Raw genomic sequence first — 25426 nt, 5'->3', positions numbered from 1 at the left:
TCTCCTCCTGCAGAAAGATTTAGACAGTTTCGGAGAGTGGTCTAGGAAATGGCTGATGAAATTCAACGTGAGCAAATGCGAGGTCTTGCACTTTGGGAAAAAAGAATACAGGCATGGACTATTATTTAAGCGGTGAGGAAATTCATAAAGCCAAAGTACAAAGGGATCTGGGAGTGCTAGTTCAGGATTCTCTAAAGGTTGACTTGCAGGTTGAGTCTGTGGTTCAGAAAGCAAATGTAATGTTGTCATTTATCTCAAGGGGATTGGAATATAATAAGCAGTGATGTGCTACTGAGACTTTATAAAGCTCTAGTTAGACCCCATTTAGAATACTGTGTTCAATTTTGGGCCCCACACCTCAGGAAGGACATACTGGCACTGGAGTGTGTCCAGTGGAGATTCACACAGATGATCCCTGGAATGGTAGGCCTAACATACGATGAACAGCTGAGGATCCTGAGGTTGTATTCATTCGAGTTAAGAAGGTTGAGAGGAGATCTAATAGAAACTTACAAGATAATGCATGGCTTAGAAAGGGTGGATGTTGGGAATTTGTTTCCATTTGGTGGGGAGACTAGGACCTGTGGGCACAGCCTTAGAATTAGAGGGGGTCAGTTTAGAACAGAAATGAGGAGACATTTCTTCAGCCAGAGAGTGGTGGGCCTGTGCAATTCATTGCCCCGGAGTGCAGTGGAGGCCGGGACGTTAAATGTCTTCAAGGCAGAGATTGATAAATTCTTGATCTCACAAGGAATTAAGGGCTATGGGGAGAATGTGGGTAAGTGGAGTTGGAATGCCCATCAGCCATGATTGAATGGGAGAGTGGACTTGATGGGCCGAATGGCCTTACTTCTACTGCTATGTTTTATGGTTTTATGGTCTTACGACTGATTTGCTTCGCCATGATGGCATGGAATGGAGTCTTATGCAATCTGGGTAAGAACAATGAATTTCTTTTCCTCAAGGTTAATTGTGACCAGTGGATTTTTTTTTATGGGAACCCAACAACTTTTTGATCTGTATTTATTTTATATTCATAAAATTCTCCAACTGCCATGCTGCAGTATTTGAACTGCCGTGTTGTGGATTAATAGTTCAATGAGAGAAACACTATAGCCCATATGACATCCATGCCAGGTGTTGAAAGGTTGAGTTTGTCTGTCATGTTACTAAAACATGCCAAGAAATATGGCTGAAATGCATCTTATTTTTACTTTGGCAGAGTTTCACTGTTTGTTTAATGGATTTGGTGTTTAACCCATGGTTTTCAGGTACATCATCCAGCAGGGGCACAAGTTGGAAGTTGGAGCACCCCGTCCCCCTGCTACTCTCACAAATGCGGTGTCCTGGAGATCAGAGGGCATCAAATACAGGAAGAATGAAGTATTCATTGACTTGATCGAATCTGTCAACTTACTGGTAAGCAGTCGTCACTGCAATAGTGGCACCTTGCAAGCCATCTCAATATTTATTGAGCATTGCGCAGAGAGATGAGGCACAATCACAATCACGATAGCCTGTGTAGTAAATAGCATCCTTTTCTAATGAATTAATGTTCATGTGGCAGTATATATTTTTTTTTATGAAAAGCTCCCCAAATGACATTGCTTCTGATTGTACAAAATAGGTTTGAATTCTTGGTAGTTAAATGCTTGCTTTGAACCTAAATGTAGCCTGGAAAACAAGAAGCTTATGATAAACCTTTTATAAAACCCCTAATTGGAATAGTTAAAAATCACACAACACCAGGTTATAGTCCAACAGGTTTAATTGGAAGCACACTAGCTTTCGGAGCGTCGCTCCTTCATCAGGTGATAGTAGAGGGCTCATTGAACCCCCCACTATCACCTGAGAAAGGAGCGTCGCTCCGAAAGCTAGTGTACTTCCAATTAAACCTGTTGGACTATAACCTGGTATTGTGTGATTTTTAACTTTGTACACCCCAGTCCAACACCGGCATCTCCAAATCATAATTGGAATAGTGCATTCAATTCTGGAAACCACATGATGGGAAGAATGAGGTAAGATGGAAGAAAATGGTGATAGGAAACAGGAACTTAAGTTACAGGACTATACTCCAAAGCGAAGAGTGAGATGGGACTTGTTAGATATTTTCAAAAGCATAAGGGCCCTGGACAGAGTAGATACGGAGAAACTGTTCCTATTGGCAAAAGGACTGCAACTCAGTGAACCCTGTTATAAGGTGATTCAAAGAATGGTTTCTGTTTCTTGTGTCATTTTGAATTGACAAAAGTGATTCTTTTCCATTATCTATACATTGTCCACTCAACAAGTAGTTAGAATTGAAAATGTACTGCCTGTGCGTGTGATGGAGGCAAAAAAATCTGCAGGTGCTGGAATCCAAAGTAGACAGGCAGGAGGCTAAAAGAACACAGCAAGCCAGGCAGCATGAGGAGGTGGAGAAGTCAAAGGGTTACAAGATGCTGGAACTGTCTACTGCGTGTGTGATGGAGACAGTTTCACTTGGGGCATAGGCATGACAAGCCAAATAGCCTTCTCTGTGCACTCTCTGATTCCACAAATATGTCAGAAAAGGTATCTTCTAAAAGCTGATGCATATTCAAAAATGAAAATTGAACATTGGGTCATTAAAGGACTTCCCTTTCCTGCCAAGCATCAAAAATGAAAAAAATCTGTTACTAAGTAAACTAGATACTTATCAAAGAAAAATTTGAGTGAGGAGTGTTACAAACTGCAGTGTGCTATTACAGCTCATTGAGTACAGTGACATTAGCCAATTTTTATAATCCCTATGTACACAGAAATATGAAATTTCTGTTATCTATTGAAAGAGTAGAGGTTCCATGATTTTACTATACAAGAGAAAAAAAGTTCCTACCTAAACACTATCAGGGGTTACCACCCACACTGTACATTTGAAAGAGAAAACACAGGCACTTATGTTTTAAAATTAAACTCAAACTGTCTCAACTCTTTCTCTTCTTCCATAAGTTTCTCCTAAATAATTCATCTCTATGGCAACGCAGTTTTTTTTATATTCATGGGTTGTGACCATCGCTGTCTATTGGCTATTCCTAGTTGTCCTTGGGAAGGTGGTGGTGAGCTGCAATGTTGAGATGTCTGATAAATATTTGCATAACTGTACTTGTTAGCTTCAAAACCAAACTTCTTGATCCTGAAGTCTCCATAAATAAATTCAATTTCAGGAGAAATCAGCAAGATACTCCTCACACTCACTGTCTGCAGTCCCCCAGCTAAATAAAGTCCTGTTATTTTATGGCTTCACAAAAAAATCTAACATCCAAATTTAGCAGGTAGTAGGGAATGCAAATAGAATTATGTCCTGTATTTTAGAGGGAGTGGAGTATAAAAATGGGATGATGGTTGTAACTATATATGGAACTAGTCAGAACACAGATGGAATATTGATTGATTTTGGGCCACTGATCAAATTGGCCTTTGAGGCAGTCCAGAGAAAGCTCCCTGGGCTACTGCCAGGTACGGAGGGACTGACTTATGAGAGGCTGAATAGATTGAGCCTGTACTCATTGCAGTTTAAAAGAATGAGAAACAGCTCATTGAAGCACACATGATTCTTGGAGGTTGACAGGGTAGATGCAGGAAGACTGTTTCCCCTTGTGGAAGTCAAGGACCAGAAAGCATGGTCTCAGAATAAGGGACTGTCTGTGTAAGGCACAGCTGAAGATGATTTCTTTCTCTGATCATAATGAATCTGTGGAATTCTTTAACACTTTTTGGGTTGAAGATGCTGGATTATAAATGTTCAAGGCTGAGAGAGGTAGTAAGGGAATCAGGGGTTATTTGTTAAAAGGCAGATAGGTGGTGCAGAGGATTATCAGATCAACCATGATCGCACTGAATGGTGAAACTGAATGGCCTACTTCTGCAATTTTGAAAGTCTAGATTTTAATTGTCTCACCCTTTTTCAACTTTCCAAATACAAATAATCACGTCTAAAGTGTTAATATGATCGATGAACTCTATGATTAGAGTTCCTTTTGTAATCTTTGAGTCTTATTTGGAATCCTAGACTGTTTTTCTTTCTCAAGATGGTAATGTAGTTGACTAGGCTAGGATTTCTTACCCATCACTGATTGCTCTTGAGAATATGGTCGTGAACTGCCTTCTTGAATTGTTGCAGGCCATGTGGTATAGGTACACCAATAGTGCTGTTAGGAAGATGTTCCAAAATTTCACCCCAGTTGCAGTGAGGGAATTGGGCATGTCAATGAAGGAACAGCAATATGTTTACAACTCTGGATAACGTATGGCTTGGAGAGGAGTTTGCAAGTGATAGTTTTTTTTTGCATCTGCTGTTGTCGAGGTGATAGAGGCTTTGGGCTTGGAAGATGCTGTTGAGTGAGTGACCTTGGTGATGAAAGGTAATATTGAAGGTGTTGGATGGGGGTGCTTTTCAAGTGATCTGCTTTGTACTTGACCGTGTGGTGCAGCAAAGAAGTGTCTCAGGTTTAGTACCTATGCCAGTCCTTTGGTATGTAAATCATCCCACTACAATTTTCCCCAAACTATGCATTGTTTACCCCTTCAAGTAGTTATCCAATTCTTGATAAAATTTGCTGTTGAATCTGCTTCCACCATCTTCGAGACAGTGCCTTCCAAATCATAACAACTTGCACAACCAAAACATCTGCTGCTTGTGCAAGCTGTTTCTGTTTACTTACTCTGTTCAAACATTTCTTGGGATTCAAGATAAGTCAACTTCTATAATAGCTGACTCACATTGCCCTATATCTATTTGTACATTACTTGAACTTGCAATATGTGATGTGAGGGAGCGAGAGACTCATGACTTCATATACACATGGGAGAGGTCCAAAGATCTAAATTGGTTTGATGGCATGAAGTATCTAATATAAACATTGAGATATAATGGTGAATCTATGTCAAACCTTAGATGTTGCAGTTTTGGATTTCATACAATAGGAAGCATTTTAAGGTGACAGCAGAGGTGACTTTAGATTCACCAGGATGCTGTGAGGTGTGAGGAAATACAAACAAAAAACATGTTTGTCCTGGAGTTGGAACAGGAACAGGCCAATTAACCTTCAATTGTGTAGCACTCCTGATGCAGCAGGATAGGTTTAGTGTGTATACCTGCTGTGTACCTGACAGGGTGTGGGTGTGAGTAAGTGTGAACAGTGATCCTGATTTACTCCGTGCTGCCTGATTACCTTCTGTTTCTCCAGGTGAGTGCGAATGGCAGTGTCCTGAAAAGTGACATCATTGGAAATGTAAAGCTGAAGGTCATTCTGTCAGGAATGCCTGAACTACGACTTGGTCTTAACGATAAAGTTCTGTTTGAGATCTCCGGACGTAAGTAAATGGGGATATTATCAAGCCATCTATTTTAAACCTAGATCTGCCTGTAAGGTATGAGCTACTCATGGCTGATGGAATGACACCTCTTAAACAGAGAACAATTTACAACTCCAGATATTTAAGATGCTCATGGCTGATTGAATGATGCCTCTTAATCAAAGAATTATTTACAGCACCAAAGGTGACCATTCAACAGATTATGTCTGCACTCTCTCTTCCCCCTCTGCCCCAATAATAGGATGGCTCGTAGGGGAAATAGAAGTGTTAATCAAAGGATGCCTTTCTCTGTTTAGGGTTAGGTGATGGTGGGCCGTGTGGAGGGACTTTTTCTGTGATACAAACGACTGCTACACCTGACTAAATGACATTTGATGCTGACACAGGAAACAGAAGGAAATACAGTGTTCATTCTACATTGGCGGCATTTTCTTTCTTCCCGTGTTCACTTCTCGATTAGTGCAAATCCAGGTTATATCAAATGTTGGTATCATTTGTAAACGTGAATATATTGTTCTGGCTAGAGTTGGGTGAGATTTATACCTTCTGATAAATACAAACATTGCATGGTGTCTCCTTTCTGTATGGGGGTCAGTTAGCTCAGTTGGCTGGACAGCTAGTTTGCGGTACAAGTGATGCCAACAATGTCGGCTCAATTCCTGATATTACCTTGAAGGTCCCACCTCTCAAACTCACCCTTCGCCTGACATGTGGTGACCCTCAGGTTAAACTCATTACCAGTTGTCTCCCATTTTAATGAGAGAACAGCCTAATGGTCCTCTAGGACTATAGCAACTTTACCTTTCTTTCCAGTAAAAATGTTTTTCAATGGGACTTGTAAGATTTTGACATCAGACTGTTGCTAACTTGGAAAATGTTGGGCAAGAAGGCAAAACTGATGCAGGAAACAATTAAACAAATAGAACAATGGAAGCTGCTATTATGATTAGGTCGGCAGATGAGAAATGAATTTTAATTATTGCAGTTCCAGATGGCAAAATGCCAATACACCACAGTGGATGGGATTCTGAAATGGGGAGACATTAGCTTTTGGGTAGAATTTGAATCATGGCATGCCATTCCCCATGTCAGCCCCAATGGCACAATTTGAAGTGGGTGCCACAACCACACTCTAATTCCAGTATGATTCCAATTTCCAAACCTCAAATGACTGCAGCATACATAGGAAACACATGTGATCACACAGTCAGGGATGTTTTTTGTTGGTGAAACTCACTGTCCACTGACAACACAGAACTTACTCTAACATGAATGCACAATAAAGGGTGAAGACAAAAACCACAGTGTCTTCCACAATGAAGAACTTGCATTTGCAAAGTTCTGGGTCAGAGATAAACTTACATGCTCAGCTGGCTTTCCCTACTGTACATTGTAAATGATGCTGTCAAAGATGACTCTAGGCATTTGATACTCTTCCCCTCCTTGTTCTACCATCCTCCCCATTTCTTAGGGTTCTACCTCCTACGCTGGCAACATTTCAGCTGAACAGTACTTGTGTTTACCTACTGATGGACTGAAATGATCTGTCTTCTCTGCATAGACTCTGAAGGTGATCAAATACAAATAACAGACATGTAATGCAATTATATATTGCTGTGTGAAATCTTGGATGTTGCCTTGTGCAATTCCTCAAGATGATATTTGGTCACTCAGCCCCATTGTATCATGCTGGTCTTCAAGTTTTTTTGTGTTATTCATAAGTCATTGCAGCAATAAAATCACTGTGTATTGGTTATTCCTGTGGAGTACAGTGTTAACATTCCAAAGTTTATTTGTTTTAGCTATTAATTCATTTTTCCATGGTGCCATATTTATCAACAGTGTTGGTGCCACCATTTCCTGGTGTTTGGGGATCTCAAAACCTGCAGTAATTCCATAGTAAATTGAGTGGACCATTCTGTACAGTAGGCCATCAAATAGACATAGTAAAAAAGCCAATAGCTGACCTTACAAGAAACTAAGCAGGTTTATTTTTGGAATTCCTTCAGCTACATTGGACTTGCCGTTGAAAGAGCTGAAGAATGGCTGTTGTGCAATATTGAAAATAAAACCACAAAACGGATTTTGAGAGTAAAACAATTTTGACATGTTGGCTGCCAGTCACTGCCTTCATCAAGATCAGATAAAACTGGGAAAGGGAAGATTTGAGGTCTGAAGATGCTAGATCAATAAAAGCCCTTCATTCCCATCATTTCACAATTAATGACCCCAAGCCCCACATTTGGACTTTTCACCTGCAACTTACTTCATCTTGGAAAGACTTTGCCTCAGTTACACTTTTAACTGTTTATTCTTTTAACATAAGGGGACAAGACTAAATCTGTGGAACTGGAAGATGTAAAGTTTCATCAGTGTGTGCGCTTATCCCGTTTTGAAAATGATCGAACCATATCTTTCATCCCCCCAGATGGGGAGTTTGAACTCATGTCTTATCGGCTGTACACTCAGGTATGTTTCATGTTTACAAGCCGAACTGGTAAATGTGAAGTCAACTTTGTGACATGTCTATATGTAGCATTGATAAATATACGGTATGGGATGCACACGTATTTCTATGCAGGCAGATTCATTCCAGTACTTTGCAAAAGGTATAGAGCACATGTGCATGCAACATTTTAAACTAGAGCTCGCAGTCGCATTTTAAAATAAAATAGGACAGGTAGTATTTTTCTCTAAGTTCTGGAGAAATTGAGACTTCATATTGTCATTCAGAGTAGTTACAAATTATCTTCCTCTTATGCCCTGCTGAGAAGTGGATACCCTAATTGTGTTTTGGTCTTACTCGGACCCTGCATTAAATAACAGGCTTTGACCTAACATACATAGAGTGAAAATATTGCAGAAGCACACACTTCTAACATAACATAACATACATATAACATGACTCTACATACATATACATAGAGTAAGATATGATACATACAGAAGCACACGCTGGTCTGGAGTTATCACTGACAGGCTATTGAAATTGAAACTCTCTTTAAGATGCTTATACTTGCAGTCTGGAAATTCAGTGCATGATAGTAGTCAACAGGTCATTATTCTTTACTGAATAATGTTAAAAATCAGTGAGTAACAAATGACTTGTTCTATTACACAAGTGATATCAATGTAAAATATTGCATGCATTCTGTTTGAGACAAGATATTACTTTGCAGATAAAGCCCTTGATCTGGATTGAGTCAGTGATTGAGAAATACTCCCACAGTCGAGTGGAAATTATGATTAAGGTAAGATTGAAATGGCGATGAAAATCAACACATTTTAATTCATGTTTCATAAATCTCCCTTTTCAGGTTACCAAGGTGTGCCCCTGCCCTCCACCTCACTAGCTTCTCCTGGCTTACGGGATGTAGGTCCCTCTATCTTGTAAAGATAAAGTCACCGTGGTCTTACCAGACCATAGGGCTGTTCTTTCATTAGAGAGAATGGTGGTTCAACCTGAGGGTCACCATGCCTTAAGCAGCGGAAGACGTTGACAAGGAAAGTCCTTCGTGGTAATGTCAGCTTATGGGATTTGAACCCATGCTGTTGGCATCAGTCTCAGCATAAACCAGTCATCCAGGCAGTCAACCACCAAGATTCTAGCTCGATCTGCTGTGGAGTAGAGGTTATTTTCCTTTTCCAAACTTCCCATCCATCCACTCTTCATTCTCAGGCTTCAATCATTCTCTGTGTACTAGCCGAGACTGTGAAGATTTTATATGTCCCTTAATTCCCTGGTGACAGCTCTGTAACTAAGTTTTACTCACTCTTCATCTGATGGCTACCCACACAGTTCTAGCAATAGTAACCTAGAAGGATTTATTCCTTCTATCACCTAACCTCCCTGCTGCAGAATGTCTTATTTCATAAGGTCAGAACTGGGGATATTCACTGATGATTGCATAATGTCTTGGCACATCATGTTCTAGAGCAGTCCATGTTCTTCTGCAGCTAGACATGGAGAGCATTCAGATTTGGGCTGATATGCGGCAAATGTGCATTGTGCAAGTGCTCGGCAATAACCATCTCCAAAAAGGGAGAAACTATACATCTCCACTTGACATTCGATGGCATTGCCATTGCTGAATCTCAACTATTAAGACCCTGAGAGTTACCATTAACCAGAAACTGAATGGGGCTAGCCACATAAATCATGAGGTTTCCAGAGCAGGTCAGCAGCAGGGAACTCTGAGGCAAGTAATTCATCTTCTCAGAGCCTGACTGTCATTTACAATGTACAAGTTAGGAATATGATGGAACACAACCGATATTTCTGGATAAATACAGCTGCAACAAAACTCAAGGTGCTTCAACCACATTCTGGTGATCAAGCTCACTTGATCAACACCTCATCCACCACATTAAACATTCACTCTTTTCACCACTAACACACAGTGGCGGCAGTGTGTACCATCCCCAAGATGCACTGCAGAAATTACCAAGGCTTGTTCAACTGCACCTTCCAAACTTGTGACTTTTACCACTTAGAAGGACAAGGGTAGCTGACCCATGGGAGCACCAGCACCTGAGAGTTTCCCTCCAATCCATCATCCTGACTTGGAACTATATCAGTATTCTTCCACTATCGCTGAGTCAAAATCCTGGACTCCCTTTCTAACTGCATCATGAGTATGCTGGACACCATAGAGACTTAATCGGGCAAGAGTCCAAAAATTAGATTCTCACTGTCGAAATGAATTAAGTTCTCCTTCTTAAGATAGCGAGATGATTTTCTTGACATCAGGTGGTGAGAAACATTAATGCATGCATTTGCATCCCATTAATTACATGACTCACCAGAATTAACATCCCCTTTATTGAGTATAAGAGCTGGCAAATCATGTTATTGAGTATAAGGGTTGGCAAGTCATGTTAACAATGTACAAGACATTGGTTCGGCCGCAATTATAATACTGTGTACAGTTCTGGTTGCCACATTACCAAAAGGATATGGACTCTTTGGAGAGGGTGCAGAGAAGGGGAACGAGAATGTTGCCCGGTATGGAAGGTGCTAGCTATGAAGAGAGGTTGAGTAGGTTAGGTTTATTTTCATTAGAGAAAAAGGAGATTGAGGGGGGACCTGATTGAGGTTTACAAAATCATGAAGGGTATAGACAGGGTGGATAGAGACAAGCTTTTTCCCAGGGTGAAGGATTCAATAACGAGAGATCATGCTTTCAGGGTGAGAGGTGGAAAGTTTAAGGGGGATACACGCGGCAAGTGCTTCACACAGAAGGTGGTGGGCGGTTGGAATGCGTTACCAGCAGAGGTGGTAGAGGCAGGCACAGTAGATTCATTTAAGATGCATCTGGATAAATGCATGAGTAGGTGGGGAGTAGAGGGATACAGATGCTTAGGAATTGACCAACAGGTTTAGACATTACATTTTGATCAGCTCAGGCTTGGAGGGCCAAAGGGCCTGTTCCTGGGCTGTAAATTTTCTTTGTTCTTTGTTTTCTTTGTTCCCAATGGTGATTCAGACAGGGTGTGTCCAATTGGAGAGTGGCAATGCACCAGCTTCACCATTGTGGGTGGCACTTTAGCAGGAGTGTTATGTAGCAGCAATTGTCTCAGAATGGCACTTTAGCACAGAAGGCAAGGCAGAGCCATGTGATTGTAAGAAACAGTGAGGAGTCAATGCTAAAGTGTTGGGGGAGGTGAATATATGGCTAAAGGGCATGGTGCTGTGTTAACAGCAGCTGCCTTCATGGAAAGAGTGGCAGGCACCTTGGAAAGCTAAGTCTGGTAGAACACCCAGGACCTGCCAGGTATGCACTCAGGCCTGCACTCTCTGCCTTTAGCCATGGATGCTCAGCATCAATGGCAGGGTGAGATGGGGCTGAGGCTGCTCAACGCCAGGCACTATTACTTCTCAAGACAATAGGCTGGTGCCAGCAGCAGCACTTCGCCTTTTACAGGAGGTGAGGACAAAAGAAGCACATTCAAAAAGGAAAGGTCATTATTACAAAAACAAATCATTCAGGAAAACAACTTAATCTTTGAGTTGTAGAATGTAGAAAATAGCAAGCAGAGGATTGCCAGCCAGTTGCACAAATGAAACAATATCAAGAACATTGTAAGGTTCAACTCAGTTCAGCCATTCTGTACACAAGTAAATATAAGGTTCACTCAGACCTCTCTGACATAATGGGTCATTGCTCTGTCTTCATTTCTTCATTGGAATTAGCAGCTTAAGTTTTATTCATCTAATAGTTAATTTTGTTCTAGAATGTGTGCACGTGTGAACATATATCTGTGGTTTTCAGTCATTTATTTTGGTACTGCATATTTTCATATATCATTGTTACTTGTAACTAATTTCATAACTCAGAGTTTTCTATCTGCTTAAATTCAGGCTAAGAGTCAATTTAAACACCGTTCTACAGCAAACAATGTTGAGATTTTAGTACCAGTTCCCAGTGATGCTGATTCACCAAAATTCAAGACAAGTACAGGCACTGCAAAATGGGTACCAGAAAAAAATGCTGTCCTTTGGTCAATCAAGTCTTTTCCTGTGAGTAACGCGGAAAATGTTTATGTTAGAGTGGGGCAGTATTTCATAACTTGAACCCATGGTGATATAATAGTAGGTTCACTTGCCTAGTGCACTCTATTGTAGGACTGGGAAATATGGACGGCTGAACACTCTCAACAAAGAGATCTATGCTTTAGATTTTGTTAAGGTTTTTGAGTAGTTTGCTGAGTATTTGAATATTTGTAAAGCAGAGGTGGATAAATTGTATGAGGGAATCAAAGGTTATTGGGGGTAAATGGGAATGTGGAATTTGTAACAGAAACACCTCAGCTGTGATCCTTATAAATGATGGAGCAGGTTTGAGGGGCCAAATGGCCTATCTTTGATCCCAATAATGGCCCCTTCAGCCCGAATAAACTAAAACAGAGAAAGTAATAAGGTCACCGTAATTTGAATGCAACTATTCTGTCTGCAAGTCATGACTTGGAATTAACTCATTAACTTCAATCATATCAGATGGAGTATGTTTGGTTAGTATCACCGTAATCCTAGCACCTCATTCAGCATTTTATCGTCAGCCTCTTTTTTCTCCACCATGGTCATCCGTTGTCTTTTATTATGTTAGGGTGGTAAGGAGTACTTGATGCGGGCTCACTTTGGCCTCCCAAGTGTGGAGAGTGAGGAACAGGAAGGGAAGCCACCAATCACTGTTAAATTTGAAATTCCGTATTTCACTGTCTCGGGGATTCAGGTGAGCATTTTCAAATTATTCTTGTGAAAGCTTTTGCTTCTTGGTACTTTTAAAGATAAACTGGAATTGGGAGTATGCAGGAATGGAAGACCTTCACCCAGTCCACTTGGTGATGAGGTTTTGAGCAGTACAGTTCAGACAAATCTGTAGGAGCAGTATGAGAGCAGCAAGGAGGGTGGCATGTAGTGAAGGTAAAGGGGGAGGAGTGAGGGGGAAAGGGGACAGTGAAGGGGATAAGGGGAGGAATGAAGGGAAAAGGAGAGTGAGGGGGAAAGGGGACAATTAGAGGGAAAAGGGGAGAAATGAGAGGGAAAGGGCAGGAGTGAGAGGGTAGGGGAGGAGTGAGGAGGGAAAGGGGAAGAGTGAGGGGGAAGGGGAGGAGTGATAGGGAAAGGGAACAGAGGGCAAGGGCAGGAGTGATAGGGAAAGGGAACAGAGGGCAAGGGCAGGAGTGAGAGGGAAGGGGGAGGAGTGAGAGGGAAAAGGGGAGGAGTGATGGGGAAAGGGAGGAGTGATGGGGAAAGGGAACAGTCAGAGGGCAAGGTCTGGAATAAAAGGGAAGGGCAGGAGTGAGAGGGAAAAGGGGAGTGGTCAAGGGAAAGCAGCAAAGTAGAGATGGAGGGAAGTGTTTTTGAACCGTCCTTATAAGCTCTGAGTAGCAGGCCTTCCTTCCCTAGTCCCTGAAGCAAACATCTTGCTGACAGCAGTCACTTCTCACAGCTGACTTTGGATCGCCGAACCTAACCCATCCCTCCACCAAATGCTGATCCCTCAGTCCTTCCTATTTCCTGACTGACCCAGCCATGATCTTTCCCAATTTCCAGATAGGAACTCCACCAACTACCTCTATCCAGCAAGCAGCTGACCTCCATTGTCTGGCTGTAAGATGAACAATGGAATGAAAAATACTTGAGGTTCCACCATCAAATTCGGCAGGGCTGCAGCAGCTGTCTCCTAATCTCTTCCATGACAACCCCCCCCGACCCCCCCCCCCAAGTCCTTCCCCAAACATATCAAGTCCGATTGCTCTGGGGACCTGATTTCTGAGAGTTCTGATGGTCATCAGAGTACTCCTGCAGAAAGAAGTTAGGGCTCACAACATCAGTAATATTAAAAGAAAGTATAGCAGACATTTTGTGAACTTTAAGATCATAAGAGATAGGAGTGGAAGTAAGGCCATTCGGCCCATCCAGTCCACTCCGCCATTCAATCATGGCTGATGGGCATTTCAATGCCACTTACCCACACTCTCCCTGTATCCCTTGCAAGATTAAGAATTTATCAATCTCTGCTTTGAAGATATTTAACGTCCGGCCTTTGCTGCACTCTGTGGCAATGAATTCCACAGGCCCACCACTCTTTGGCTGAAGAAATGTCTTTGGGATTGCTTAGCAATTGTTGTTGGTCCAATATGCTTGATTGGCAAGAATCTATGATGACCGTGATTGTTCTCACCTCCAATTCAGTATGGGCATATGGACAATGCTATGGGGATGTCATAGCAATGTACAGTTCAGACAAATACCCTTTGACCCATACTGTCCACACTGGCCAAAAAACAACCACCTAATTATTCTAATCCCATTTTCCAGCACTTGGCCCATAGCCTTGTATGTTTTGGTATCACAAGTGCACATCTAAATATTTTTTGAATGTTATGTGAGTTTCTGCATCCCCCACCCTTACAGGCAGTGGGTTCCAGATTCCCAAGTTTTCCTCACATCTCCTTACAATTCCTGCCCCTTGCCTTAAATCTATGCCACTGTTCATTTATCCCTCCATCAAGGACAAAGGTTTATTCCTGTCCACCCTAATTAAGCCCCTCATAATCTTATGCACCTCAATTTTCTTCCCTCTCAGTCTCCTTTGCTCTAAGGAAAACAACCCCAGTCTGTCCAATCTCTTCAGCCCAGGCAACATCCTGATAAATCTCTTTTTCACGCTCTCCAGTGCTACCATATTCTGTTTTATCATGTGGATTCCAAAATTGCAGACGGTACTCTAGTTGATGCTGAACCAGTGTTTCATTCAATCCCAGCATAACCTCACTGCTTTAAACTCTGACTCTTGACTAATAAGGGGATGGTCTGTGAAATTCCTTCGGAGGACTTCTAACATCCTTCTGCTTGTACCCAGCCTGTCCCCAGTGTTACCTGCCCAAGTAAGACCCTTAAGCTCCAAATTATTGGCTGCTTGATGGTCACTTTCTGGCTGCTGTCTATTTTGAAGCTTGTGGGGAGGATTCAGAGACAAGACATGAAGCCCAGCTGTTCACCCTTCTCATGCCTAGGTTGTGGTGGGCCCAATGGAAGTTGTCCTCCCAAGGTCATAACCCTCACATCAGCTCACCCACTATCACTTAACCCCCAGCTTCTCTAACAAGAACCCTAATTCCCTCCTCCTATTCCCAGGGCCTTACCTCCCCATCCCACTGTAAGTTCCCTTGCATTTATCTGGTTGTGAGCTGAGAATTTGAGGGCTCCTTATAATCCCAGAGTTCAGAACTGAGTGGTGCTGTAAAAGCACAGCAGGTCATGCAGCAGCCGAGGAGCAGGAAACTCGACGTTTCGGGCAAAAGCCATTCATTGGGAAGGGCTTTTGCCTGCTTGTAATCCTAGTCCTGGCCACTCAAGCCACTGGCGCTGCTGAAATTAGAGAGCTACTGACCAATCAGTTTGGCCAGAGGTTCCTTGGAATATTTAATAGATTTTGAGCTACTGGGATCAGAAGGAAACATCACCATTTGAAAACTCTTGCCCTGTGACTGCAGTGTGACTGTAATATCCATTAGCAATTGGTACTTTTACCTATGTTGCCACAATATTCTTCCTACCACAATTCAGGCACATTTGTTCAGTAACCTTAACGAATATCCAGCAAGACATTTAAATAATATAGGCCAGATATAGGGATAATGAAGAGCATGTGATACTCATGTTTGTTTTAAACTAGGTACGCTACCTGAAAATCATTGAGAAGAGCGGCTATCAAGCTCTGCCCTGGGTTCGGTACATTACCCAAAGTGGAGGTGAGCAATAATGTGTAAAAAGTCACCAACGGTATTACCATTTTCCAGTTCTTAGCTTTAGTTTCAGTATCCATCTCTATATCCAGAGGAAATGGTGGAGATGGGTACAATTGCAACATTTAAAAGGCATCTGGCTGGGTACATGAATAGAAAGGGTTTAGAGGGATATGGGCCAAATACAGGCAAATGGGACAACAGATTGTGATGTCTGGTCAGCACAGACAAGTTCCATGCTGTGTGACTCTGACTCTATCTGTCATTTTAATGAAAAAACTGATGTCTTCAAAGAAAATAGATTTTTTTTTAAAAAATCACATTGTTTGTTTGATATGCTTATGCTATTTTAATGGGTTACACACACCAATATCCAACAGATTACACTTTAATTCCTGAAGAATCTAGAGAAAGTGTGAAGGATTGGCAACCTCTAGTTTCAACCTGTGTGTCACTCCCTCTAATCTTTAAATTTACAGTTAAAACCAGACTTTGGAAATGTTCATAAATCCAGAGATATGGGACAGGTTTGACAGGAGTGCATTATCCCATTGCAAACTGTTTTGGAAACCATTACATTTTTACACCACTCTAGAGATTATCATGCTTGTAAACCTGTAAATGTATTACCATCTTATTCCCCTGAAATTTACTTTATTCATAAATTTGTAAAAGTACATTACAAAAATATTGCTTTGAATCTTACATAATTAAATAAAATTAAATTTGCCCACATACAGCATATTCCATTCAGTACGACTGTAATAGACACAATATTTACATTCCATATTGGGTTTGCAAACATCAGTTGCTTCTGGAGGACTGTCCACTCACTGTAAGACCTTCACTGGTCTGTCCAAACTTTGTTGGTCTTCCAGTACAAAGGTGTTTTCCTCAACCGAGTGATGGAAGCTGGCACATTCTGAGATCCAGGACTATCTGCTGAGCGATGCACTAAAGGTTGGGGCAGCTGTTGCAGAGACACAAAGGAGAAAGGTTGCTGTTTAAACCTTCACTATAGTACACAGAGAGGCCGAAAACTGTCATCCTGCCCCTGAACTCAGCTGGAAACCTTATAAGAATATAGGTTGTGAAAAACCAGAGGATGTTGATATCTGTTGGAGTTTCTGTAATTTCAATTTGAAATGCTTTTGCCCTTGGGCTGTAAATGTATTGTAGTGTTTCTGTGCTAATGTACACCTGAAATGTGGATCTGGACCATGATCTCAGAGGTGTAATCAATCCAGCAGCGTCCTTAGAGTAATGATATCTAAGCAAACCTTTGAGTAAATAAAGGTAATCACATTACAGAAAAAAAAGCTTATAGCTGTTCAATCTGGAAACAAATTCCACTATTTGCTGTCACAAAGGGGAGCCTGAAAGGATAAAGTGAATAGTTTGAATATATCTGGACTAACATGAGATCTGAACTGAAGATTTTGGTACAAATTTAAATCTAAATGTGGAAGTTGGTTTTTGGGAAAGGAGACATTTTATATTTGGGAGATAAGAGTTTGTTTCTTGCTTTTGGAATTTCCCTTTGATTGCTTCATGTCTATGCGTTGTATTCCAGATTATCAATTACGCACAAATCAATAGGAGCACTGCTGTCCAGTGGAATTTTCCAAGAATGCAATTTGTGAATGATGTTCTGAAAAAGGAAAGAATCTTAAATCTTGACTCCTCAAGACATCAAGCTTATCGATTACAGATTCTACAGAGAGAAAATTCAAAACACAGTTCCTATCAGAAAAGTTAGAAAAATGTGACTGTGACTTTGACTTCTGTCTTGCTTCTGGATACATATTAGGTTATTATTTCATTATTATTCTTTCGCTGTTAGTTGGAAACAATCAGGTCAGTGTTGCTGGGCAGGTTAATTGCTGCTCCCTGCTGGACTTTCTGCTGTAGAGTTTTATCTTCTGATGCTACTAACGCGGAAGACCTTGTAATTTCAACATTTTTACTGAGTTTCTGTGGAGAAAGGTCTGATTTCTAAGGGCATAATAACATAAAAACTAAGAGTAGGAGCAAGCAATTGAGCCTGCTCCACCATTTGATATGATCATGGCTGAGCCCATTTCAGCCTTTTAACCTGTTACTCATTAAAAGTCTACCTCCTGACATCCACCACACTCTGGAATAGCGAATTCCATTGATTCAGAACCCTTTGAGAGAAGTAATTCTTCCTCATCACTGTTTTAAATCTGCTGCCCCTTATCCTAGACCCATCTGAGTCAGACTCTCCCACAAGGAAAATGTCCACTCTACATTTACTTTGTCAATTTCCATCAGCATCTTTGTATACCTCAATTAAATCTCATCTCATTCTTCTAAACTCTAGCAAGTGTAGGCCTCAGCTGCTCAATCTCTCCTCATAAAACAAACCTTCCATCACTGGAATTAATTGCACGGACCTTATCTGAACTGCCTCCAAACCAACTAATATAAGTAAAACTTGACAAATGCATATCCACTGGGAGCAACTAGGGGATCTGGTTCCTTTGTTTGTGTGTAACTCTTGGCTCCAGTTTGCCACTCCCAATGCACAACCAAATCCCAAATTGTACCTCTGATTTTTTTGCTTTACATGTAGGGATGAACCTCTGGAATCAGAAGTGAAGATCTTTGTAACATCTCCCATTTCATGAATTGTATTTGTTTCCTCTCATTGGGCAAAAATAAAGGGAGAAAATAAGCAACAAAAACAAGTGAAAGAAACAGAATGGTAAATGTTCTTATTGTCTGCCTGGAGATCTGTTATAATGACCTGTTTTATGCAACAACTTCTGTGATCAAGAAGCATCCTTACCTTGCAGGCAGATTTATTTTCATGAGGTCACCACTTATTATAACTTACAGTTAGCCTGTCCCTAACAGTTCCACCAATATTAAGGGGAGGTTGTGGCATAATGATAATGTCACTGCAGTAGTAATCCACAACCAAACTAATGTTCTGGGGCCTTGAGTTCAAATCACACCTTCAAGACAGTATGGAATTGAAAGGATAGCACTGTTGCCTCACAGCACCAGGGTTCGATTCCAGCCTTGGGCAATCGTCTGTATGAGCTTGCACATTCTCCCCACATCTGTGTGGGTTTCTTTTTGTGCTCTGGTTTCCTCCCACTGTCCAAAGATGAGCAGCTTTGGTAGATTGACCATGCTAAAAATTAACCTATAGAATCCAGGGATGTGTAGGTTCGGTGGGTTACATAGAACATAGAACATAGAAGAATACAGCGCAGTACAGGCCCTTCGGCCCTCGATGTTGCGCCGATCCAAGCCCACCTAACCTACACTAGCCCACTATCCTCCATATGCCTATCCAATGCCCGCTTAAATACCCATAATGAGGGAGAGTCCACCACTGCTACTGGCAGGGCATTCCATGAACTCACGACTCGCTGAATAAAGAACCTACCCCTAACATCTGTCCTATACCTACCCCCCCTTAATTTAAAGCTATGCCCCCTTGTAATAGCTGACTCCATACGTGGAAAAAGATTCTCACTGTCGACCCTATCTAAACCCCTAATCATCTTATACACCTCTATCAAGTCACCCCTAAACCTTCTTTTCTCCAATGAAAACAACCCCAAGTGCCTCAGCCTTTCCTCATACGATCTTTCTACCATACCAGGCAACATCCTGGTAAACCTCCTCTGCACCCGTTCCAGTGCCTCCACATCCTTCCTATAGTATGGCGACCAAAACTGCACACAATACTCCAGATGTGGCCGCACCAGAGTCTTATACAACTGCAACATGACCTCAGTACTCCGGAACTCAATTCCTCTACCAATAAAAGCCAGTACGCCATATGCCTTCTTCACCGCACTATTTACCTGGGTGGCAACTTTCAAAGATTTGTGTACATGGACACCAAGATCCCTCTGCTCATCCACACTACCAAGTATCCGACCGTTAGCCCAGTACCCCATCTTTTTATTACTCTTACCAAAGTGAATCACCTCACACTTAGCTACATTGAACTCCATTTGCCACCTTTCTGCCCCAGTTCTGCAGCTTATCTATATCCCGCTGTAACCTGACACATCCTTCCTCACTGTCTACAACTCCTCCGACTTTCGTATCATCCGCAAACTTACTCACCCAACCTTCTAACCCCTCCTCCAGGTCATTTATAAAAATGACAAACAACAATGGTCCCAAAACAGATCCTTGCGGAACACCGCTAGTGACGGCACTCCAAGATGAACCTTTGCCATCAACTACTACCCTCTGTCTTCTTCCAGCCAGCCAACTCCTAATCCAAACCTCCAACTCACCCTCAATGCCATACCTCCGTATTTTTTGCAGTAGTCTACCATGGGGAACCTTATCAAACGCCTTACTAAAATCCATATACACCACATCTACTGCTTTCCCCTCGTCCACCTCCTTAGTCACCTTCTCAAAGAATTCAATAAGGTTTGTGAGGCACCATGGTTAGCCATGGTAAAAAGCCCATGCAGGGTTACAGGGTGGGTTTCGGTCAAATGCTCTCTTTCTGCACTGTAGCAATTCTATGAAAACTAGCCTTACAGTATCCAGAGTTGATTGTTATAAAAACCCATCTGGTTCACTAATGTCCTTTAGGGAGGGAAACCAATCTTCCAAACCTGGTCTATGACTCCAGAATCACAGCAAGGCGGTTGACTCTTTACTGTCTTCTGGGCAATTGGGAATAGATAATAAATGCTTGCCTAACTAGTGACATCCACATCCCATGAACCAACGGACACCAGCTATTTCATTATTATTCCTTCGTTGTCACGAGGAAACAGAGAGCAGAATGCTGCCAGGCAGGTTAATTGCTACTCCCTGCTGGTTTTTTCTGTTGTACAGTTTAATTTCAGATGCTAATAATGCACCTGAACTAAAGGAACATCATTGCAACATTTTCATAAGCTAATGTCTTTGATGTTAGTATATCCACTTTATTTCTATCACTTATCCAAACATCAGGGGAGCCTATCACTGAGTTTTCTATTTGTAAGCAAGTTTAATGAGCCCAGTGAGAAAACTGAGGTCATTTGACATTGTCCCACTAATGATAGGAGCTGCCTGACATCCTCAGAACCAGCAAAATCCCTGCTATTACTGGGACACTGGGAGAGCATGAGCATGCTTCCTTTCAAACTTAGCAAGCTGCAGGATGTTTGAACTCAGAGCCTCCAAAGCACTGGCCTAACCTTCCACTGAAGTTGTCACCAAAGGCTCCATAACTAAGCACCAAGTTACTTTCATGTATTCAGTGAAAGTCAGGTCATTATCTGGTCTGATGAGCAGCCTAAAAGATTTGGCTGAAGACTGCTGAACCAGAAAAGGTAAGTTTTGTTAAAATGTTAAGTTGTTAAAACCCGAACATGAACCCAGGACCTACAGGAGCAGTCCTTCCAGCCACACATTAAAAGTACAGACCAAGGCTGCCTGTAATTTTACTTTATCCCAGTTTGTCCTGCCAAGGAAAATGTCATGTGTCAGTGGAGGTTGACCAGCTGAAAGGTTTTGAAGATGTGAGTGTGAAGCTAGACTTGTGTGGAAAGTGGATGACAGGAATCAAGTTGAGGAAGTGAGGAGAATAAGTGTGAGGACGGTGTGTACAGCATATCAGATGGAAGTTGTGTGAAATGTGCTGCTGTAATTGAAAAGCAAAGAAGCGGAAGCTTGGAAGCTAACAGGTTATTTAGGTCAAATAGAATAAAAGAGATGCGAGTTTGAATCTTAAGCATTCTGGTCAGGTGTTTGATTCTTATTTTCTTACATTTCAGTCAGCTCCTAGATGTTATACTCTTGTATTTGCTGACTCAACCTTGTCAGCCTACCGCTGCCAAATTGTTTGCTTTGACACATTCTCCTACCAGTCGAAAACTGGGCACCTCTTGTTCAGCTGTGGAACCTGTGCAGGGCTTGAGGTCTAGAATCATAGAACCCTTACAGTGTGGATACAGGCCATTAGGCCCAACAAGTCCACACAACCCTCCAAAGAGTATCCCACCCAGACTCATTCCCCTACCCTATTTCTGCATTTCCCCTGAGTATTGCAGCTAACGTACACATCCCTGAACACTATGGACAATCTAGCGTGGCCAATTCACCTAATCTGCACGGCTTTGGACTGTGGGAGGAAACCGGATCACCCGGGGGAAACCCATCCAGATATGGGGAGAATGAGCAAACTCCACACAGTCAGTCACCCGAGGCTGGAACCCTGGCGCTGTGAGGCAACAGTGCTAACCACTGAGCCACTATGCCACCCCTACATTTGTGGGCCTTGCATTCACTATATTCTCCACTTTCAAGCACTGAACAGGCAAAGTACTTCGCAAGTTGAAGTCTTCCTTTAAATGCTGTCACTGCTGTACAATGATCCTGCAGTCCCAGTGGGCAAGTTGCCAGCGACCATTGGGAGTATCACTGTCAGTTTATCAATTGTAGCCAAATGAGGCATGGAGCCAAACTTGTGTTGTTCCTCTTGCGCACGTCATTAGGTGCTGGCCCTGCCCACATGACCCCATTTTGCATGGAAATTGAACTGCTCTCCCAGTAATCCTTCTTATGTTGTCACTCAATCCACTGATTTACCTAGTTCCTTATTCACCACTCCCAGTACCAATGTAGCCATTGTGGGGTTTTTTCTGCTTGCATAATTTCAGCAGGGAAAATGTTAAAGTTGCAAGCTCTGAATGGTGAATAAGCAGCACCAAACTTTCATGACACTTCAAGCATGGCTGGCACCTGCTGAGAATTAGTAAACCAGTTTGGTGAAGTACCCTTCCACAGGGGCCCTGGGAACTATGTGAATAGGGCAGGCAACCCTGAAATTCCTTACCCAGATTGCAAATAAGCTGGGCCGCTAAATGTTGTTGACAATAATTATTTCACTATCAAATCTGAAGAAAGCAAAATCGAGAAAGAGAAAAAAAGACATGAGAAATTCATTTAAAAAAACCAAGGTTTTAAAATAGAAAAACAGAAATGATTTTTTAAATCTCCAACAATAATTGAAATTGGGGTGAATGAATCACCACACTTGTAAAAATTGATTTTCAGCATTGTAGTATTTTGCAGTAAACATGTAGTTGAAAAGTTACTGTCACTGGGGTGGACAAGTGTTTAAACTGTTGTGTTTATAGACATCTGTCATAATTTCATATGTTTCCGTGCTGAGTCACAGGATGCAATAAAGGTATTGCAAAACTTCTAGCGGGGCAGGCCAACATGGATAAAAACTTTCTGGTTTAGTGTTTAATTGAATGTGTTAGACATTGCTACTGAAATTACTGCCATAATAATACTTGTGTAATCATTATTTATGCAGCAACATTCAGCATATACATACATATTCAGAATCCTGAGTTCCACTCTCCACAACATGATGCAGGTGCTATGAGTAATACAAAACCTCAGCATTCAATGAAGCTTGCATTGGCCTGCAGTAGGTGGATTCCTCGTTCCCCTTCCCCATCCCTTTATCCACCATAATCCCTTTCTCCTCTGCACTCCCTCCCCCTTTCTCCTCCTTACCTCTCTCCCCTTTTACCCCACCTTTTCTCGCAAACTCAAAAACTTCCAAACTCCCTTGAATTGTTCAGGTACCATCTTCAGGCTCCTCCAATTAATAGAGCTCCCAGATTTTCACTTTTGTGAGCTACTCTCTAGTGCTTATTGACAACATGATGATGAGACTGAGGCTAAAAGCTTTGAGGAACTCACGCTGGTTGGTTTGGGCAGTTGAATAACTACACATAAGGTTTAAAATTTCTCTCGTTCTGGCCTTTCGAAAATCCACATTTGAGTTACTTTACTCCATCTTTGGTGGCATGACCCCTAACCCTGGAATTATCTTCATAAAAATTTCCTTCTTTCTGATATTCCAGAATCAATGTTTTTATCAAAAGTTTTCGCTCAGCTGTCCTTGTATTCTGCTACGTGGCTCCGTGTTGTATTTTATTTTATAATACCTCTGTGAATTATCTTGAGACAGCTTATTATATTAAAGGTGCTATGTTATTGCAAGTTATTGTTGTTGAAAGAATCTAGTTGTTTTGAAGCTTTTACCAACAAAGTCGATCGATCTCAACAACAGCCAAGTCATAGCGCAACAGCAATTTATTCTGAGTTATTCCTTAATTGAATAGCTTTTGTGCGCAATTTTGATCATGCCATCTTTGAAATAATACTCAGCCATTAATAAACCTATACAATGGAATTACAATAGTGAGTCAAGGACTTGGGAGGTTTTTCAACCTTAGTAGAGGTTTCAGGATTCAATGTATTGCTCATGGAATATGGATCACAAAAGGACAGAATTCTATCACGGGGAAAGGCAGGTAAAATAAAACAACAATACTTCGAATTGAATGTACTCTGGATACACTGCAGCTCCATTTTAAAGTATGTAAGGTAGGTCAGATCAGCATGTGTCATTAACCAGTTTTTTTGCTTTTTCCTTCTTGGGGTATTTGTGTAATGTGGATATGGTTTATACACGAAGTTATAAGTTTTTTAATTCAACCCATTTTTCTAATCGACCTGTTCAGGGATGTTGTTACATTCCTCTGTATCAGGTGGGACTTGAACACAGGCCTTCTGTAGGTACATTACCATTGTACCACAAGAGGGCATTTCACAAAACTAATTACACCTGTGTAAATGGAGATGCTTGGTGAGAAATCTGAGAAAGGAAATTCATTTGATGGGAGAGGCTCTACCTTAATTCAGACACTTGACTCCATTTGTCTCTTAATTAGGCAGTGTGGGCCCAAAACGCCTACTACCAGCTGTGACCTAGAGTCTCCAGGGATTGACAGTAAACTAGCAATAAGGTGAACCACAGGGCTGCAGCCCACAAGTTTACGTTAAGTAGAGTTTTGAGATAACCTAGGAAGCTCCTACATAATTTAGTTTACCTTGGGAACATGGTCAACTTTTTAAGAAATAAAAATATTGCGATGCAGTAAATATATAGGAAATGTCTTTACTTTCAAATCTGTCAACTCGTTACAATGGGCTGACCTTGTACAGTAAAAGGCATTGAAACATGTAGGAGTTATAGAAAACCTCAGTAGTCTTTCTCTGTTTAGTGTGCTGTATTCAGGTAACTCAATTATCTTGTCAATGCAAATGTTTTTTTTTATGTGTGTGCTGCAGTGTGAACTTCATTTTTTACAGCGTGGGCGGGCATTCATTAGACTCTTCAGTGTCATCAGCTTAAAAGTCTTCCTTTTCTTCCATTCGTACATTCTGTGCACTTTCTGATACATATCCTCAAAAATGCATTAAATCTTCCAGGGAATTTTGTTAGCCTCATACGGCACAGGTCATGTCTTGACATTCACAAAGCAATGTGCTTTCTTGACCTCTTATATCACAAGAAGTGGAGGCTTTTCAGTGCTCTTCATGTTGGTGTATCCTCTTTATAGCAATATGTTATTTGCTTCATTTGGCACCAGCAACTGGGTAAAAGACAGTTAACCAGTCTGGTTTCATCTATTAGAAGTATCTTGTGGACACTCATTCGGGACATGTGAGACTGTTTAGTAGCTTTTGTTGCAGTCTTGCCTGTGACTTTGTGCATTAATGTGGCCTGACTCCAATTCTGGATTTGTAGACATTGTCAAATGACCAAGTGTGCACAACTTGGCTAATCGGAAGTTACCAGTCCAGACTTTCAGTCCACATCCTTCTATTGGCTTTTCTATTTTGCTGATGAACATGACCAACATTGTCTGCACAAGCAGTTTCAAGATATGCCAACTTAAATCGTTACTTTATCACTGCAAGATGAATAATCTGGTGTCAACAGCCTAGGAGAAAATTCATGGGA

The 25426-nt window shown here is 41.5% G+C and overlaps 1 protein-coding gene across 1 annotated transcript in view; it reads left to right on the top strand.

The window, feature by feature from the left end:
• The window catches only part of LOC122554226 (AP-1 complex subunit mu-1-like), an 88403-nt gene extending 64787 nt beyond the window's left edge, over positions 1-23616 (top strand). Inside the window, exons 5-12 of the mRNA XM_043698899.2 lie at positions 1272-1419; positions 5211-5337; positions 7667-7809; positions 8520-8591; positions 11702-11860; positions 12447-12572; positions 15525-15600; positions 17168-23616. Of these exons, the coding sequence (XP_043554834.1) occupies positions 1272-1419; positions 5211-5337; positions 7667-7809; positions 8520-8591; positions 11702-11860; positions 12447-12572; positions 15525-15600; positions 17168-17193 (877 nt within the window). The 3' untranslated portion in view covers positions 17194-23616. The remainder of the gene's footprint in view (positions 1-1271; positions 1420-5210; positions 5338-7666; positions 7810-8519; positions 8592-11701; positions 11861-12446; positions 12573-15524; positions 15601-17167) is intronic.
• Positions 23617-25426: the final 1810 nt, after the last annotated feature.

The sequence above is a fragment of the Chiloscyllium plagiosum genome, unplaced genomic scaffold, assembly GCF_037043375.1.
Source record: "Chiloscyllium plagiosum isolate Xiang-an unplaced genomic scaffold, Cpla_swu_hap1 HiC_scaffold_9, whole genome shotgun sequence".
Classification (NCBI taxonomy): Eukaryota; Metazoa; Chordata; class Chondrichthyes; order Orectolobiformes; family Hemiscylliidae; genus Chiloscyllium; species Chiloscyllium plagiosum.
This window is presented reverse-complemented; position numbering and strand designations above follow the sequence as displayed.